Source organism: Garra rufa, chromosome 7 (genome assembly GCF_049309525.1).
Source record: "Garra rufa chromosome 7, GarRuf1.0, whole genome shotgun sequence".
Classification (NCBI taxonomy): domain Eukaryota; kingdom Metazoa; phylum Chordata; class Actinopteri; order Cypriniformes; family Cyprinidae; genus Garra; species Garra rufa.
Genome location: NC_133367.1, coordinates 16,360,161 through 16,376,334, shown reverse-complemented (window position 1 = coordinate 16,376,334; position 16,174 = coordinate 16,360,161). Strand labels below are relative to the sequence as shown.

At 37.3% G+C, this 16,174-nt stretch overlaps 2 protein-coding genes across 2 annotated transcripts; both read left to right on the top strand.

Moving 5' to 3' along the window:
- Nucleotides 1-3,141: 3,141 nt before the first annotated feature.
- On the top strand, nt 3,142-10,381 carry LOC141337991 (SLAM family member 5-like). The gene is made up of 6 exons (XM_073843565.1): nt 3,142-3,163; nt 5,329-5,658; nt 9,507-9,788; nt 9,869-9,961; nt 10,049-10,107; nt 10,334-10,381. The coding sequence occupies exons 1-6, from the start codon at nt 3,142-3,144 to the stop codon at nt 10,379-10,381; spliced, it is 834 nt and encodes a 277-aa protein (XP_073699666.1).
- A 1,519-nt stretch (nt 10,382-11,900) lies between these two features.
- Nucleotides 11,901-16,174, top strand: LOC141337990 (SLAM family member 9-like). Its single transcript, XM_073843564.1, has 7 exons — nt 11,901-11,964; nt 12,124-12,333; nt 14,279-14,611; nt 14,788-15,090; nt 15,204-15,320; nt 15,548-15,615; nt 16,124-16,174. The coding sequence occupies exons 1-7, from the start codon at nt 11,901-11,903 to the stop codon at nt 16,172-16,174; spliced, it is 1,146 nt and encodes a 381-aa protein (XP_073699665.1).

The following is a 16,174-nucleotide window of genomic DNA, read 5'->3' as shown; positions in this document are numbered from 1 at the left end:
GCATAATTTTGGGTGCATATGTATATATGCATATAGGCAGTTTCTTGTGCCATACTGTGAGGGTCTGTTCTCTAAGCTGGGAGGTCAAAAGTTTAGGGAAGGAATTTCCGTTGTGTCCTGTGTGTGGGGGAAAACCAACCATATCGCTAATGACTTTAATCATGTGATGTTCAAAATGTGCATCTCTTTGACCATTAATCTTGGTTACTTGCTCCAAATTTGACAATCTCCTTATTCGAAGGATTTGATTATGAAGAAGTGTCTTTGTGTTAATTTTGCAAGTTCTTGGTTAGTTAGGTCTGCTTCAGGCTGGCGTTCTGGCGCCAGGCTATGAAACGTCAGATTTATGACCGGGGCCTCTTGTGGAATTTGAGTGTGTAGATGTAAAAGTGTTTTAACTTCTGATCGAGTCTCCTAAATTGTCTGATTCTCGCTGAAATACTACATCTGATAGTGGCCTTCAGCTCTTCTGCATTGTTGGGTCTGGCATATCGCATCTTCCTCTTCACAATACCCCATAGATTTTCTATGTAGTTAAGGTCAGGCGAGTTTGCTGGCCAATTAAGAACAGAATCCTCTCTTCCTCCAGACTCTGGGACCCTGATTTCCAAAGGAAATGCAAAATTTATTTAATCAGAAAACATAACTTTGTCTGTTGTTCAAGAGTGGCTTGACACAAGGAATGCGACAGCTGAAACCCATGTCTTGCATACGTCTGTGCGTAGTGGTTCTTGAAGCACTGACTCCAGCTGCAGTCCACTCTTTGTGAATCTCCCCCACATTTTTGAATGGCTTTTGTTTCACAATTTTCTCCAGGGTGCAGTTATCCCTATTGCTTGTACACTTTTTTTCTACCACATCTTTTCCTTCCCTTCGCTTCTCTATTAATGTGCTTGGACAGAGAGCTCTGTGAACAGCCAGTGTCTTTTGCAGTGACCTTTTGTGTCTTGCCCTCCTTGTACAAGATGTCAATGGTTGTCTTTTGGACAACTGTCAAATCAGCAGTCTTCCCCATGATTGTGTAGCCTACAGAACTAGACTGAGAGACCATTTAAAGGTTAATTAGCTGATTATAATGTGGAACCAGGTTTCTTCAATAATGAACCTTTTCACAGTATTCTAATTTTCTGAGATACTGAATTAGGGTTTTCATTAGTTGTCAGTTATAATTTTTTAGAATTAAAAGAAATAAACACTTGAAATATATCAGTCTGTGTGGAATGAATACATTATACAAGTTTCACTTCTTAAATGGAATTAGTGAAATAAATCAAATATTTGAAGATATTCTAATTATATGACCATCACCTGTACTTGCATGACAGTAGGCTTGTTTGAGATTAAAAAAATCTGTGCAGAACCGATCACAAGTGATCACCACGAGATGCATGTTGGTTAGAAAAGTGTCAGAGTTAAGTTCGCCTTGCTCTGATGTCATGTTGACGTGTTCCAAATAACTCTCGCAACGGCGAGGTGGCTGTGTCGGATTGAGCAGTCGGGCGCAGTAGCTCTCCACCGACTGTAATGGCAACTGTGATGGCAAAGGCAACTGTGAACTGCTTTTTTTTCTAAAATGTTTTATTTTTTAATGTAATATTATGTAGTTATATGTTTAAATTCTGCATGAATATTCCTTAACACTATGACACGATCTCTGTGTGTGATATGTGATTGTTGTCATATTACTATAAAAATCTAAAATACATGTTTGTATTAAAGTAAAAATGGATGATAAATACGCCGTTTGTATGAAATGAAATAGCAAGCATTTTGAGTGTCTTGTGCATCATATTTATTTTCATATAAAAGCAACAAAACTGAAATTATGTTTATCAGCAACACAGCACATCTCGTAGGTATCTGTTCCTCTTCCAGTGCATCTCAAACGAGCCTATTGACTAACGATCAGCGTTTATGTCACTGTTTGTGTACATTTCTCTTTTTTTTTTTTTGGGTTTATACAGAGATAGTGATGTTTCAGGGGATACCCGAAATATAGGGAAATGTTCAGGAGTAAGAAAAGCAATGTTCATTTCCAGCGGATTTAGTAAAACTTTAACCCTCGGTTTCACAGACAAGGCTTAAGCCTAGTTCTAGACTAAAAGAGTTGTTTCAAATGAAATAAAATTGCACTGTTTGATCTTAATATACTAGTGCCTTTGTTTTGTCTTAAGATGCACACCAGTAATGTTTTTTTGTTTTTTTGTTTTGCAAGCATGTTTATAAAAATTACTTAAAAGTCCTAATTGAACTATGGCCTAATCCTGGTTTAGCCTAAGCCCTGTCTGTGAAACCGGGCCTAAAACTTTAAAGTCAACTTTAATAGTCATTTAAATACCTTTACTCAATTATCTTGACTATAAAACTTTGGGAGATTATTTTTGAATATCTGTTCTTTGAAATTCTTTTAAATTTTTTTTATTGTTTTTCCACATTATGGGCCTGTATCTTAAAATAGAATTGCGACTTCCGACTCATTTCGCCAGATCGGGTCACATATGTCCCTGTCTTTATTCCTGAAGATGGCAGCCCACTATATGAAGAGTTCAGATGCAAAACCTTCTAAAAGCCACCTCAAGAAAAAATAGATATTAGGGATAATAGGCTCGTAGATGAGCAAATTCTGCACAGAATCAATCACCAGTAATCAACGCAAGATGCATGCCGGTTAGAAAAGTGTCCGAGTTACATCCGACTTGCTCTGACATGATGGTGACGTGTGCCCAAAAACTCTGGCGATGGTGAGGCGGCTGTGTCAGATTGAGCAGTCAGGCGCAGTAGCTCTCCACCGACTGCGCTGATCAAAAGCACGATGGGAAATGACTGGCTGACGACACAGCTTAATGCTCATTGGTTCAAACAACTGTGGTGCTGCGTTCTCTTCTAAAATGTTTTATTTTTTTTAATCTAATATCATGTGGTTATGTGTTTCAATTATGCATGCATATTCCCAAACACAGTGCGATCTCTGTGTGCGATATGTGATTGTTGTCTACTGTAAAAATCTAAAATACATGTTTGTAATAAAGTAAAAAATGAATGATAAATACACCTTTTGTGTAGAATTAAATAGCAAGCACTTTGATTGTCTTGTGTATCTTATTTATTTTTATATTAAAGCAACAGAACTGAAATTGTATCATGTGTATCGGCAACACAGCAGGTGAATGTGAATAACGCGATATCTGCCTTTGATCTCGTAGGTATCTGTTCCGCTTCCAGAGCTCAGAATTGTCCGTGCTTATTTCACTCCTCACCTCACTCCAGCCGCCTACTCTCGCCTATATTTCAGGCGAGGCAAGGCACATCTCAAACGAGCCTAATAAAACCGCGCCAAAGATTCAAATCAGTCACCTCGTTTTAGGTGTTTCATTGTGACGTTTGAAGCTTCTAACGTCATCGGTCACGTGATCACCGAGGTTTGATACAAGCCTCAAAGCAGACGTGTGAACCAGTCAGCTTAAATAGAGTAAAACAGTCTTCGGAGCCTCTGTGTCAAATGTCCCATCTCTAATCAAATACTTTTACTTCAAACTCCCTAAAATCCCAGCCTCAGCCCAATCAGAAGTACCGGTAGAAAACTATACATAGGAGCCTGATAAAAATGCTTATTCTTAAGAAATATGTCAGATTGATTTTTGCATCTGAACTCTGTTTGGCAGATTCAACATACACCTTGTGAAGTCACTATATCCTGGTGATTTCCACTCTCTGATAGCCTCTTTCGACTTTCAGTGGCTCAACACAACAGGTTTTCATAAATCAGGTAACCAGCTTGACCTCATCTTTACACTCAGTTGTATCAAAGATAACATCTTGGTCAAACCCTTGGATGTCTCAAATCATTTCTTTATCACTTTTAATCTACACTTTCCGTCACACCAACCCCTCTGCCAATTGGTTGAAAATCTTTTTCTTTTAATTTTTCTATGCTCTTATCTTCACTTAATATCTTCCTGTCCTAGCCTTTACTGTTTTAAATGATGACTGAAGACTTGTATAATAGACATTTCTCATGTTTATTGCGATCTTATGATGATGAATCACTTGTTGTTTTCCTGCATAAATGACTAAATGTAAATTTAAATGTTAATGCATCTTATTTGACTTATTTGATCGGTTGATTCACTACTTTATTTCATTCTAAAGCAGTTTTATCTAGAGAGGAAGTCAAACTCTAAGGTTCATAACAGCAGAACAGGAAGACACTTTTAATCTTCTAATTAAACACACATCTAACCAATGGCCACATAAAAAAAATGTTTCCTAACTTGACAGATCAATCCACTTTTCTGAAGAAAAACAACCACAGCAGGTTTCAGTATGACTCAGTATGAGCTGCTAGCTTCACCCCTCAGTAAAACGGCCAACGTTTTTGCTTTGTTTTTCCATATACAAAATTACTTATATACTGTATATATAGGTAATTCAGTTGAATTATAATACTATTTTAAAATGAGCAAGATCCATCTTACCATTTAATTAAATGACATTGGCATAACATACCACTCTTCTATTAATAGTAACTAATGTAGTCGAACGATTGAACTTTTCAAACATTATCAATGTTAAATAATAAAGATAAAGATAGTTTTCCACTGTCAGGAACAGTTAAAGTCTATAAGAAGTCTACAGGACAGAAGACCATTTATATGTAACTATGTACAGTAAAACATCCACACAGAGAATGTGCATTAGAACTAGGAGGGTCAAACCCTGTTGTGGGAGGATTCACACAGATTAAATGTTTTCAACAGATTTGAAACTCTGAGACTTTAACGACTGAAGAAAATGTTTCACATGTTTGTTTTGTTCTGTTTGTGCTGGTGGAGTCTGATCAGTAAGTTATAAATGCTTTTCTTAAGGCTTAACATATCTGTTTCAGAACAGAGTAACAAACTACTGATGCTTTTCAGATTAGACTTTTTCCACTTTGCTGTTTTCTACGATATTGTGAGCTCTTGGAATTTTTAAATTGTAATAATGCCTGGAAAAGTCATGAAAAGTATTAAAATGGTAGAAGTCATGGAGAACAAATGTCTATAATGAAAAAAACAACCACAGGAAGTGAATCCGCCATTGAGCACCTTTCATTATCTCAAGACGTTTGTTTGGTCGCTTATTCATTTGTTTATTTATTTATTGTTTTGTTTGTGATTTTTAAATATATTGACATCCAGCTAACTCTTAAAATGATCATAAATAGCAATAACAATAATATAATATCATTGGTCAAAAAACTATTCACATATAAGTGCAGTTGATTTCATGCTCAGCAAACCATCAGGATCCTTAACCTGTCTAAAACCTGTTTTGTTTGTCCTGAAGGTGTTTTTGTTGCTCTGACAGATGAAATACATTCAGTGTTAGAGGGAGATTCTGTTCTTTTACGCATGGATGTTACTAAAATACAAGACGACGACAATATACTGTGGAAATTTGGAGCTGACCATTATCTCATAGCTAAAGTCAACAGAGATAAGCAAATCTTCTCCACATATGATAGTCCTGATGGACGATTTAAAGACAGACTGAAGCTGGACAAACCAACTGGATCTCTGATCATCACAGACATCTCAACTCAACATGCTGGAGTTTATCAATTCGAGATAATTGGTGCAAAATGGTCATCTAAAACATTCCGTGTTTTTGTTTATGGTGAGTAGGAATGAAATTCACATATTCTTGTTTTAGTAATTATTCATTAATTCATAATATATCATTTTTGACTGTTCACACTTATAATGTAATCAAGATTTTTACATCAAAACATAAAAATTTTAAAGTAATAGGCTATTTTCTGTTCTGTTTTGACCCCCTCATCTTCCACTGCTATGATTAGCTAACAGTTGTGTATATTTGACAGCCTATACATCCTTCACAGATGGACGCATAAATACTCATATCAAGTACATATCAAACGATCTGTGATAATAGACAAAGCTATAGTGAGAACATAATAAAAACAGTTACTCACACTATAGTGAGAACATAATAAAAACAGTTACTCACACTTGTGTGGTGTGACGTTACTTTTGGATCCAATATAGTCGGCACAGCATTGTCTTTTAGTTTCAATATTTCTGAAAATCCTGTGTGAAATTGTGCCTTGTTTGTGAATTAATCCATGGTAAAATGAAGTGAACAAAGGGCTGAGTTCTTACTGACATGGTCTGAATCTTCATTAAAAGTAAAGTTCATCCACTCTTTTCTAACGTTGGGATCAGAAGGAAGGCAACGCAACTTGGCACCGGACAACATCAGTATTCAGAGCCATCTTAATCATTTGCATTGAAAAAAAAAAAAAGTAGAAGCAGGCATTGAACTTCTTGTGCAGAGGCGGCGTTTAACCACACTATTGCGTCATAAAACCTGTTGTTTTGAGATACCTCCGTTTTGAGGTGTGACACTTACAGGATGTTTTCATAGCACATTGAAATCTTATATGACAATAGTTTACCCCCTGACAAACAAATGATCAGTCTATAATTTTAATGGTAGGCTTATTTTAACAGTAAGAGACAGAATAACAACAAAAAATACGGAAAAACACATTTTTAAAAAAAGTTATAAATTGATTTGCATTTTAACGAGAAATAAATGATGAAATAAGTATTTGATCCCCTGTGTTTTTTTATATAGGTGTAACGCCAGCCCAGCAGAGGGGGCCCTCACCCAGTCAGACTGTGGCTGCTCCCTCTGCTGCTTCTCTGGTGATTTCCTGTTTGGCAGCCATTTAAGCAGGCTCATGCCAAACAGATTATGCAAAGTATTGTTTTGCTTTAGCGGACTCGACGGCAGCGTCAATAGATCCAAATGCAGGCTTTATTGTGAAGATCATAGTCAGGGCAAACAGGGTCAAACACCAGCAAACAGGAACAAACAGGGCAAGACAAAAGTGTAATCCAATTAGGCAGGCGCGGGTCGAAAACTAAGAGGGCAGTCCAAAGTAGCAAAGAAACAAAACAACAAAACTAGGAACCTAGGAAAACTATAACTAAGACTATTGCTGCGTCCCAATTCGCATACTATCCGTCCTAAATAGTATTCGAAAATAGAATTAGTATGTCCCAAATCGTAGTACGTTTAACAAGTATTCCAAAGATTCCCGGATGGTCTACTACTTAACTTCGGAATTCAAAGTGTGGATCAATGCACACTCTAACGGCTAATATTGCCCAGAACACATTGCGCGTTTAACGATGATTCGATTAGAACTACAAACACGCATAAAAAGTGATAAAAAACTACAAACATGGAGGACATGCGCGACCAACGGTCAGGTAGAGAAAGGGGTTTGAGTGATAAATAATCAGTGTGTAACCTGATAAAAAATATTTTTAAATGTTATCCGCATTATATTTCATGTGCAGCAACATTATGAACTTTTATAATGATAGGTTTGGTCGTTAACGTTTAAATGCATAATTATGCAAACACAAGAGCAAAGTTCTCGGCATGAAAGACTCATGAAGGAACGTGCCTCTTCATTTCTCTCTAATACGGTAGGAAATTAAATTAAATTAAAGGTAGATAGTGTTAACTGTGATGATTGACAGGGCAGTTTAAACAGTGACAGGATTAAGGTAACTAAGCAACAGAGCGTCCGTTAAAGGCGCAGTTATGACGAAGTAGTATGTCCCAAAGCTTGCCTACTATTCTGCTACATACTCAAAACTACGTACTTTTTCTTCACAAAAAGAGTACATACTTTCAGGGCGTAGTATAAGTAGGCGAATTGGGACGCAGCATATGATTGAAACTAGGAAACAAACAAACAAACAAAAAAGACTATGGAAAAAGAACTAGGGAACAAGGAAAACGCTTGGTAGAGTCTGCTAGAGCAAAACAATACTTTGCATAATCTGTTTGGCATGAGCCTGCTTAAATGGCTGCCAAACAGGAAATCACCAGAGAAGCAGCAGAGGGAGCAGCAACAGTCTGACTGGGTGAGGGCTCCCTCTGCTGGGCTGGTGTTACAATAGGTAAGGAGCTGAGATTAGGAGCACTTCCTTTAATACAGTGCTCCTAATCTCAGTTTGTTACCTTTTCCATAGAAGCATTCAATCAATCAGATTCCAAATTCTCCACCATAGCCAAGACCAAACAGCAGGATGTCAGGAACAAGTTTGTAGACCTACACAAGGCTGGAATGCACTACCAGACCATCAGCCAACAGCTTGGTAAGAAGGTGACACAAGGTCGCCCTGTTCAAGAAAGCATATGTACAGGCCCGTCTGAAGTGTGCCATTAAACATCTGAATGATTCAGAGAACTGGGTGAACGTTTTGTGGTCAGATAATAGCAAAATTGAGCTCTTTGGCATCTACTCAACTTTCATGTTTGGAGGAGGAGGAATGCTGCCTATTGCTGCCAAGTGACATCCGCATCCTCAAACATGGAGGTAGGAACATTATGCTTTGGGATTTTTTTTTTTTTTTTTGCAAAGGGGACAGGACAACTGCACCACATCAAAGGGATGATGGATGGGGCCATGTACTCTCAGGGCCAGGGCACTGAAGCCAGCCAGTGCATTGAAAATAGGATGGGTATTCCAGCATGACAATGATCCAAAAGACATGGCCAAGGCAACAAAAGAGTTTCTCAAGGTCCCGAAGTGGCCTATATTAATCCCATACAAAATCTGTGGATGGAGCTGAAGGTTTGAGTTGCTAAACATCAGCCTCGAAACCTTAATGACTTGGAGAGGATCTGCAAAGAGGAATGGGACAAAATCCCTCCTGAGATGTGTGCAAACCTAGTGGCCAACAACAAGAAACATCTGGGTTTTTCCCAACAAGTACTAAGTTTTACGAAAGGGTCAAATATTTCACTCGTTAAAATGCAGATCAATTTACAACCTTTTTTGAAATGTGTTTTTTTTTTTTTTTTCTCTGGATTGTTTTGTTGTTATTCTGTCTCTAACTGTTCAAATAAACACACCAATAATGAACTTGAATTTAATTTCAGTGGGCAAAAACAGAAAATGAGCAGGGGATCAAATGTATGTATATGTTTTTTTCTTACTGAGGAGTTTATAACACATAGCTTTGAGCAATGCTCAAATCAAAGGCATATCTGATTTCTGGAATGCAATGGCCAGTCAGAGGTGTTTAAGTTAGAATCCACTTGCTCAAAATAAAGTTCTTGGGTAGTGTTAAAGTTGTAAAAGTTGCGTTCTCTGGTTTGTCAATGTTGATGCTTTAATAACAAATCTTTTATCGGGAGTTTTTTTTTTTTTTTTGCTGGGATGTTTCATGTCAATTTAATGAATGTTCTGAAAAAAAAATCTATGTAAGCTACTTTTATGCTGGCTTTTGTGGGGTGGGGGTGGGACAAAACATAAATGTTGCAAGCGGGAGTGAGACTGAAAAATCCATCCCTCACTGGTCTCTATATGAAAGTCCATTTTTGGAGTATTTTAAAAGCAGAAAAGTTACACTTTTTTGTATTAAAAATAAGTGGATTTTTTTTTTATTTGAAAACATATTCTTCTACCTAAACAGGTCGTCTACCCACTCCTAACATTACCAGAGATTCATCACAAAATCGTTCATCGTCATCATATTGTTCATTGGTGTGTTCAGTGGTGAATGTGAGTAATGTGACTCTCTCCTGGTACAAAGGAAACAGTTTATTGTCCAACATCAGTGTGTCTGATCTCAGCAACAGTCTCTCTCTACCTCTGGAGGTGGAATATCAGGATAAAAACACCTACAGCTGTGTGCTCAACAATCCCATCAGCAACCAGACTCAACATCTGGACATCAGCAAATTTTGTCACACAGGTATATCAGTGTTGATGTATGTATTTATCTACAGATTCACTCACACTAATGGCTGTCTCCTTCACATCCTCCAGTCTCAGTGTCACTGATAGTGCTGGTTTCCGCTGCTGGATCTCTGTTGATTGTGGCTGCCGTTGTGATGTGCTGCTTCTGCAGGACATTTCGAAAAACTGGTAAGGACTGTTGCCTACAAATATTAACTTACACAGAGTTTTATACAAGATTGCAAGCTCTGTTGTTTCAACATGTCTTTATTATAGTTACTGCAGTTAAGACACCGGAGGAAGACAGAACTGATTCATCCAAATCTCGAAAACCCGTAAGATCATTTATGATTTGAGTTGAAACTGTTGCAGTCAGTCTGATTAAAGGTTGCGCATTTGATCATTCTATTTAAACAGTCATGTTACTGGATGTATTATTTACTCTAGCGACACTGTGTTAGCATCTGTTATTGTGCTTGATGCTATAAAGTCATATTGTGAAATAATTTGGATGTTAAACTTTTTGCTGGTTCTGGATTTCTTGTTTGTGTTTCCTTGCAGAATTCAAAGGCGGATGCTGTGTATCAGAATGTCCCCAAAAAACGATGATCAATCTACTGTATCTACTGGAACTGACGCCAGAGTTCATTTGGGACAATACTTCACTTTTGGTTTTATTCACATTGTAATCATGACAACTCTTAAAATTAATTTTACCAGCATTTATTAGTAAGCATGGAATGCACATTGGTCTTAGTAAACAAGATCTGCTATGCTGCTGATGGAGTAAGAATAGACCTGATATAAAAAAAAGGAAAACAGAGAGAACTCTCTGAGCAGATAGGCAGGTGGTACTGGGGAAGGTGAAGGGTTAGTGAAAACCAATGGTGCACTTCAATGAACTGTTTCAATACAAGTCAGTAATAAATAGGTTATGTAGATAGAAACTAATAAATGGATGGAGCAGTCAGCTTTCAGTGAACCAGCCAGCTGCTCTGACTGAACTCTGCACTTATTCTCTGCCAGAATGTCTGTTCTGTCTTCGCTCTTCGTATCACATATTTTGGTGTTATTGTTATGTCTGGATTTATGTTTTAATTTAGTGCTTCATCAGTAGCATAGCATCTGCTAACTCAACTAAAATGTTCTGGTTTTATTTTATCATTTGGAAATGTACCTAATATGCATTATTTATATATTAAATATTAATCACCATTAGTTGCTGTCATGTCACTAGTCTTTGTTATTTACTGTTTTTTTTTTGTTTTTTTTTTAATGTAATTCAATGTGATTCAAGTTCATTGCATACTGGATTAGTATCACACACAATACACTCTCATGGGTACTTTAGTAAATGTAACACAAGCACAACATTGCTCTCTAGTGCTTTCTAAAAACAGCACAACTTCTACCTGATACAGTCCGCTATAGATGCTGCAGGAAAAAAAATATGTTCATATGTAATGCCATTGTTTAACCACTAGATGACTGTATGGCTGTTTAATAAAGATAGTTCTCATGTGTAGCACTAGTCTAACCCAATAACAATTTAATGTGAAGGGTAAAGGTAACCTTGGATAACACTGTAAAAAAATATTTTTATTTGGGACACACTCATTCTAATTTCAAATATTATTTACAACGGTTAGCCTGGGAATTAGGATGCAGCAACTGGACAAAAAAATAAAAAATAAAAAATCATAGAACCCTACTAAAAATGGCCCATTCAAAAGGCTGGGAAATTAATGTATTGCTATTGCATGCTTTTATTCAAAAATTGCATTCATTTAATAATTGAGGGCCTGTCTCTCCCAGTTTGACTGTCAGTAGTCCAGTGATGAGGTGCCATCCCTTCTTCGCTTTCACTCATGGAGACACCACAGCAACACAGGATTGTATACATGTTGTATTGTTTATCCCCGTTGTTCATCCTGTGTCTCCCATGCCCATATTTGGTCCTGTTGCTCTTGGGTCTACAAGTCATACGTGCATAATGCCATGTGCTATTGTGAATTATCCTTTGTATTTTCTTTATTAAAGTTTTTCTTTCCGGTCTGTTTCATGGACCCCTTCACCCATCCCGAATTCCTCCTACTGCTGGAGCAGGGGAAGCAATCTCTTGAGGACCATGCAAGACTATTACCAACTGTCCAGCTTTCCTAAGGGCTCCGCCCACTGCAACATGGCTGAAGGTGAGCTGGTTGAGAAGCTGGGGCAGAGGGGGTGTTTGACATGATCTTAATAGACTTGGGGACTGATTTACCCATTCTCCTTCCACCTTCATCAGCATTATCTGAAATTGTCGGGCATCAGCTCTATTAAGCCTTACTAATTCCCACCCTCCCATCCAGTCCTGCCTCTGCCTCTTTCACTGTTGTCTAGCAGCCTCCGCTCACCCTCAATCCTCCATTTGTGTGCTGGTTCGTGGCTGGCCTGCCAGTCTCCATTGGCATTACCGCTGAAGGATGCCTCGTCTCTACCTCCAGTCCTGGACTCTGCCTCAGCCCGTCAACTCAGCAGCTCCACCATGCCTCTAGCTTCAACCTCTCTGCCATCGCCAGGTAGTTCACTGGCTCCATTGTGCTCCCTTGTCCCTCTGGCTCCAATTTGGTCTGGCATCATCCATTCTGCATCTCGGGTGAGAGAGCACGAGCCAAGGTCAGGAATGGCAGTGGCAAAGTTTCATCAGCAATACCTGAATGTGTTTTAACACGTTTAAAGTCAATCCTGCTTATTTGGGGTTTGTTGGAGATGTTAAAGATGCTCTGCCCAAGAGATGCTATGGGTTACCACTTCATTCAGGTATACCAGTCTTCAGACCATCATTTTCTGGAATGTGGCCAGTGCCCTGTGAAGACCATAGGGAATGACCTTGAATTAGAAAAATCCTAGTGGTGTTTGGAATGTGGTGTAGGGTGTTGACTCAAGGTTGAAGGGTAGCCAGTACCCCTTACACTAGTCTAGCAAGGTGGTGTACAGGGCTCTTCCAATCTTCTCCAGCAGATCTTCCACTCTTGTTATGGGGAATGCATCAAACCTAAATTGGGAGTTGATCATATTAGTGATTTTGCCGAATCTCAACTGTAGTAAGTAAATCACTAATTAGAACCAAGTGGACCTTTAGATAATGTTTTAATTTCATAATAGACAGTAAGAATTACACATAATTTATGGTTGGACAACCAGGTTGGTTTTTCTTCACAGTGGATAGAAATTCTCATGGTCCCTTACTGAGATAGAAAAAGTATTAAAATATGAGTTAAAAAGTATTGTTTCTTTTACACTTTCTCGTCACACTTCAATCATTCAGCATTCAGCAGGTTATTGTGTCTGAGTTGTGCAAAAAAGCAGGTAGAGACCCCTCACCTCATGTTCTAAATGCCAGTTGCACAAGATGTTTGTCCACCCAGCGGAACTAACCACTTTTCTGAAGAAAACCGACCACAGCAGCTTTCGGTTTGACTCAGAAGCTGAACTTAAGTAAGATGAGATGCAGACTCTTTGTAACTTTTTGAACTTTGCATTTCTGCACAACAATTGGCTAAACTGAATATATACTGTACAACCATTTTAAAAAGCACTAGAGCTGGCTAGATTAAAATGCGTATTAATATTCTTCTAAATATTCTTTTGTATATTTAGCACAGTCCGCTATAGCTTTCAAAAATGTCCTTGTTTTCCACCATTATGAACATTCATATAGATAGATAGACATATAGACAGATAGTCAGACAAATATATATTCAGAAAATGTTCAGAGAATGCTATGGTGAACTGAGCGTCAGACTCTAAAGGGGAGGATTCACTCACCAGAATAACAGGTTGAGTGTTTTGAGCAGACAGCAGCTAACATTCGATCAGACTTTCACTGAAACATTACGGAAAATGTTTCATGACCTTGTTTTGTTCTGCTTGTGCTGGTTGAGTCTAATTGGTAAGTTATAAGCTTTTTTATAGGTTTAAATTAAAGGTTTTTATAGGTTTAAATTAAAGTTAAACCAGACTTATCAATATCATGACATTTTCTTAGAATTAAGTTCAGTGTTTAATCACAAGTTTAATTTTTAATTTAATTTTTAATTTATATGCCTAATTTCTCATTAACTGTAATTTGTTTCTTAATCAGCAAGCCAAAACTTTTACATTTCATATGTCTTTTGTTACTCTAAATGTTATATATACACACACTCCAGCTGCAATCATGCTCATCTAATGATCTCATCTACATCTGATTTGATTTTTTAAATATTTTTTAAATTATTGAGCAGAATTAAAGTTACTATTTAATATATATATATATATATATAGAGAGAGAGAGAGAGAGAGAGAGAGAGAGAGAGAGAGAGAGAGAGAGAGAGAGAGAAGATTAATCATGATTTTATATCTCAACTTTCACTTTGTTGTTCTGGATGTTATTTAGTTTATATTTAAACAATTAACCTCCAGCGGGTTTCAGGCTTTGGAAACCATCAGGGACTTTATTTTGCTCATGTTAATGTTCTTCAGGTGTGTTCGGGGCCAAAACAAATGAAATATTGTCAGTGATGGAGGGAGATTATGTTACTCTAAACACTGATGTTACTGAAATACATGAAAATGAAAATGGCCACATACTGTGGAACTTTGGACCCGAAAACTATTTGATCTCTAAAATCAGAGGAAAGAAACACATCTCTATATTTGATGTTCCTGATGGGAGATTCAGAGACAGACTGAAGCTGGACAATCAAACTGGATCTCTGACCATCACAAACATCTCAACTCAACATGCTGGAGATTATAAACTAAAGATAAGTGGAGCCAAACAATCATCAAAAACATTCAGTGTGTCTGTCTATGGTGAGTAGAGATCACTTGTCCAAACATTCGCAAATTCTTATATTAACAATTTACATATTTAAACACTTTATATTTTGACATGACAGGCACATTGTCATCAGACTAAACACTCAATCAAATCTAAGACTGATGATAATATTTGTACATATTTCTGATTATTCTCTGATGTTTTGCAGCTCGTTTGCCTGTTCCCGTCATCAGCAGTAACTCTTCACAATGCTCTTCATCATCATCATCATCACAGCAGAATTGTTCACTGCTGTGTTCAGTGGGTAATGTGAGTGATGTAACTCTCTCCTGGTACAAAGGAAACAGTTTATTGTCCAGCATCAGTGTGTCTGATCTCAGCATCAGTCTCTCTCTACCTCTGGAGGTGGAATATCAGGATAAAAACACGTACAGCTGTGTGCTCAACAATCCCATCAGCAACCAGACTCAACACGACATCAACATCACTCAACTCTGTCAGCCATGTCCAAGTACGGTGCTGCTTTTATGATTTTATCTCTATATTTTGTTGTAGATCAGACTGTCACATTCACCTCAGTCATTATTCTTACAGCAATGGACCCAGACTCACCTTCACAACAAGACTCACCTCTAAAAGTATTGATTTCTTCTGCTGCTGTTGGATTTATATTGATTGTAGCTGTAATTGGGATCTTCTGGATCTGTAGGAAATACCGAAGAGTTGATCGAGAAGGTAAGTGTTACATACTAGTTTTAAACAAGTGTTTTTAAAACACCTCTAAACATTTAAATCAGTTGATAGCCCTTACAATATTATATGTTTGAAAATTAAGCCACCATAGTGTTCAGCTGGACATTTCTAGAAATGTAATTTGACTAGCTTCAAAAATGCATACATTTGTGCCTTATATGTTGTGAAGAAACAGATCTATTTGTTTCAATCTATCATTATTGTTCTACAAACAGCTCAGATTTGTGATGAAGAAATTACGTATGCCGAGACAACGTTCTTCAAAAGAAGCACACGCAAATTGGTAAAAACTTTATTCTCTGATTTAGTCTCTTCATCATTTTAGCAGCGAGTCTGATTTTGATTTTGTGTCCGTTTATGTCTGTATAATGATTAGATCAGATATTTACAGGCCCCACCTTATATTAAACACTATGTACTTAATAATAATAATAAAAAAAATATTAAGTACAGTGTACACCTATTGTTGTTATGGTGAATTGCAAAAGACTTTTTCTGCTAATACGGATAGGACAGGATGTTGTTATTGCATTAATAAAGTTGCCAGTTTTTCAGCTCACATCATGATTATATTTGGCATAATCACAGGTCTGTGCAGTTTATGGTACACTATTAGAATTAAAAATGGTATCTTTTTGAGTTACAATAGCTTGTTCTGGGGCAGAAATTCCAGAATGTTAGGCATATAAAGATATTATAATATTATAATTACTAAATTTCAATATTTGATTTGAAAGAAAATGTGTTAACTTTTAAAAGGCAGTTTTAACACTATGTTGCATGTTTTATAGAAAGTCAAAAAGGAGGATAGCGTGGCGTATGTAGCTGTCGTCATGAGATGA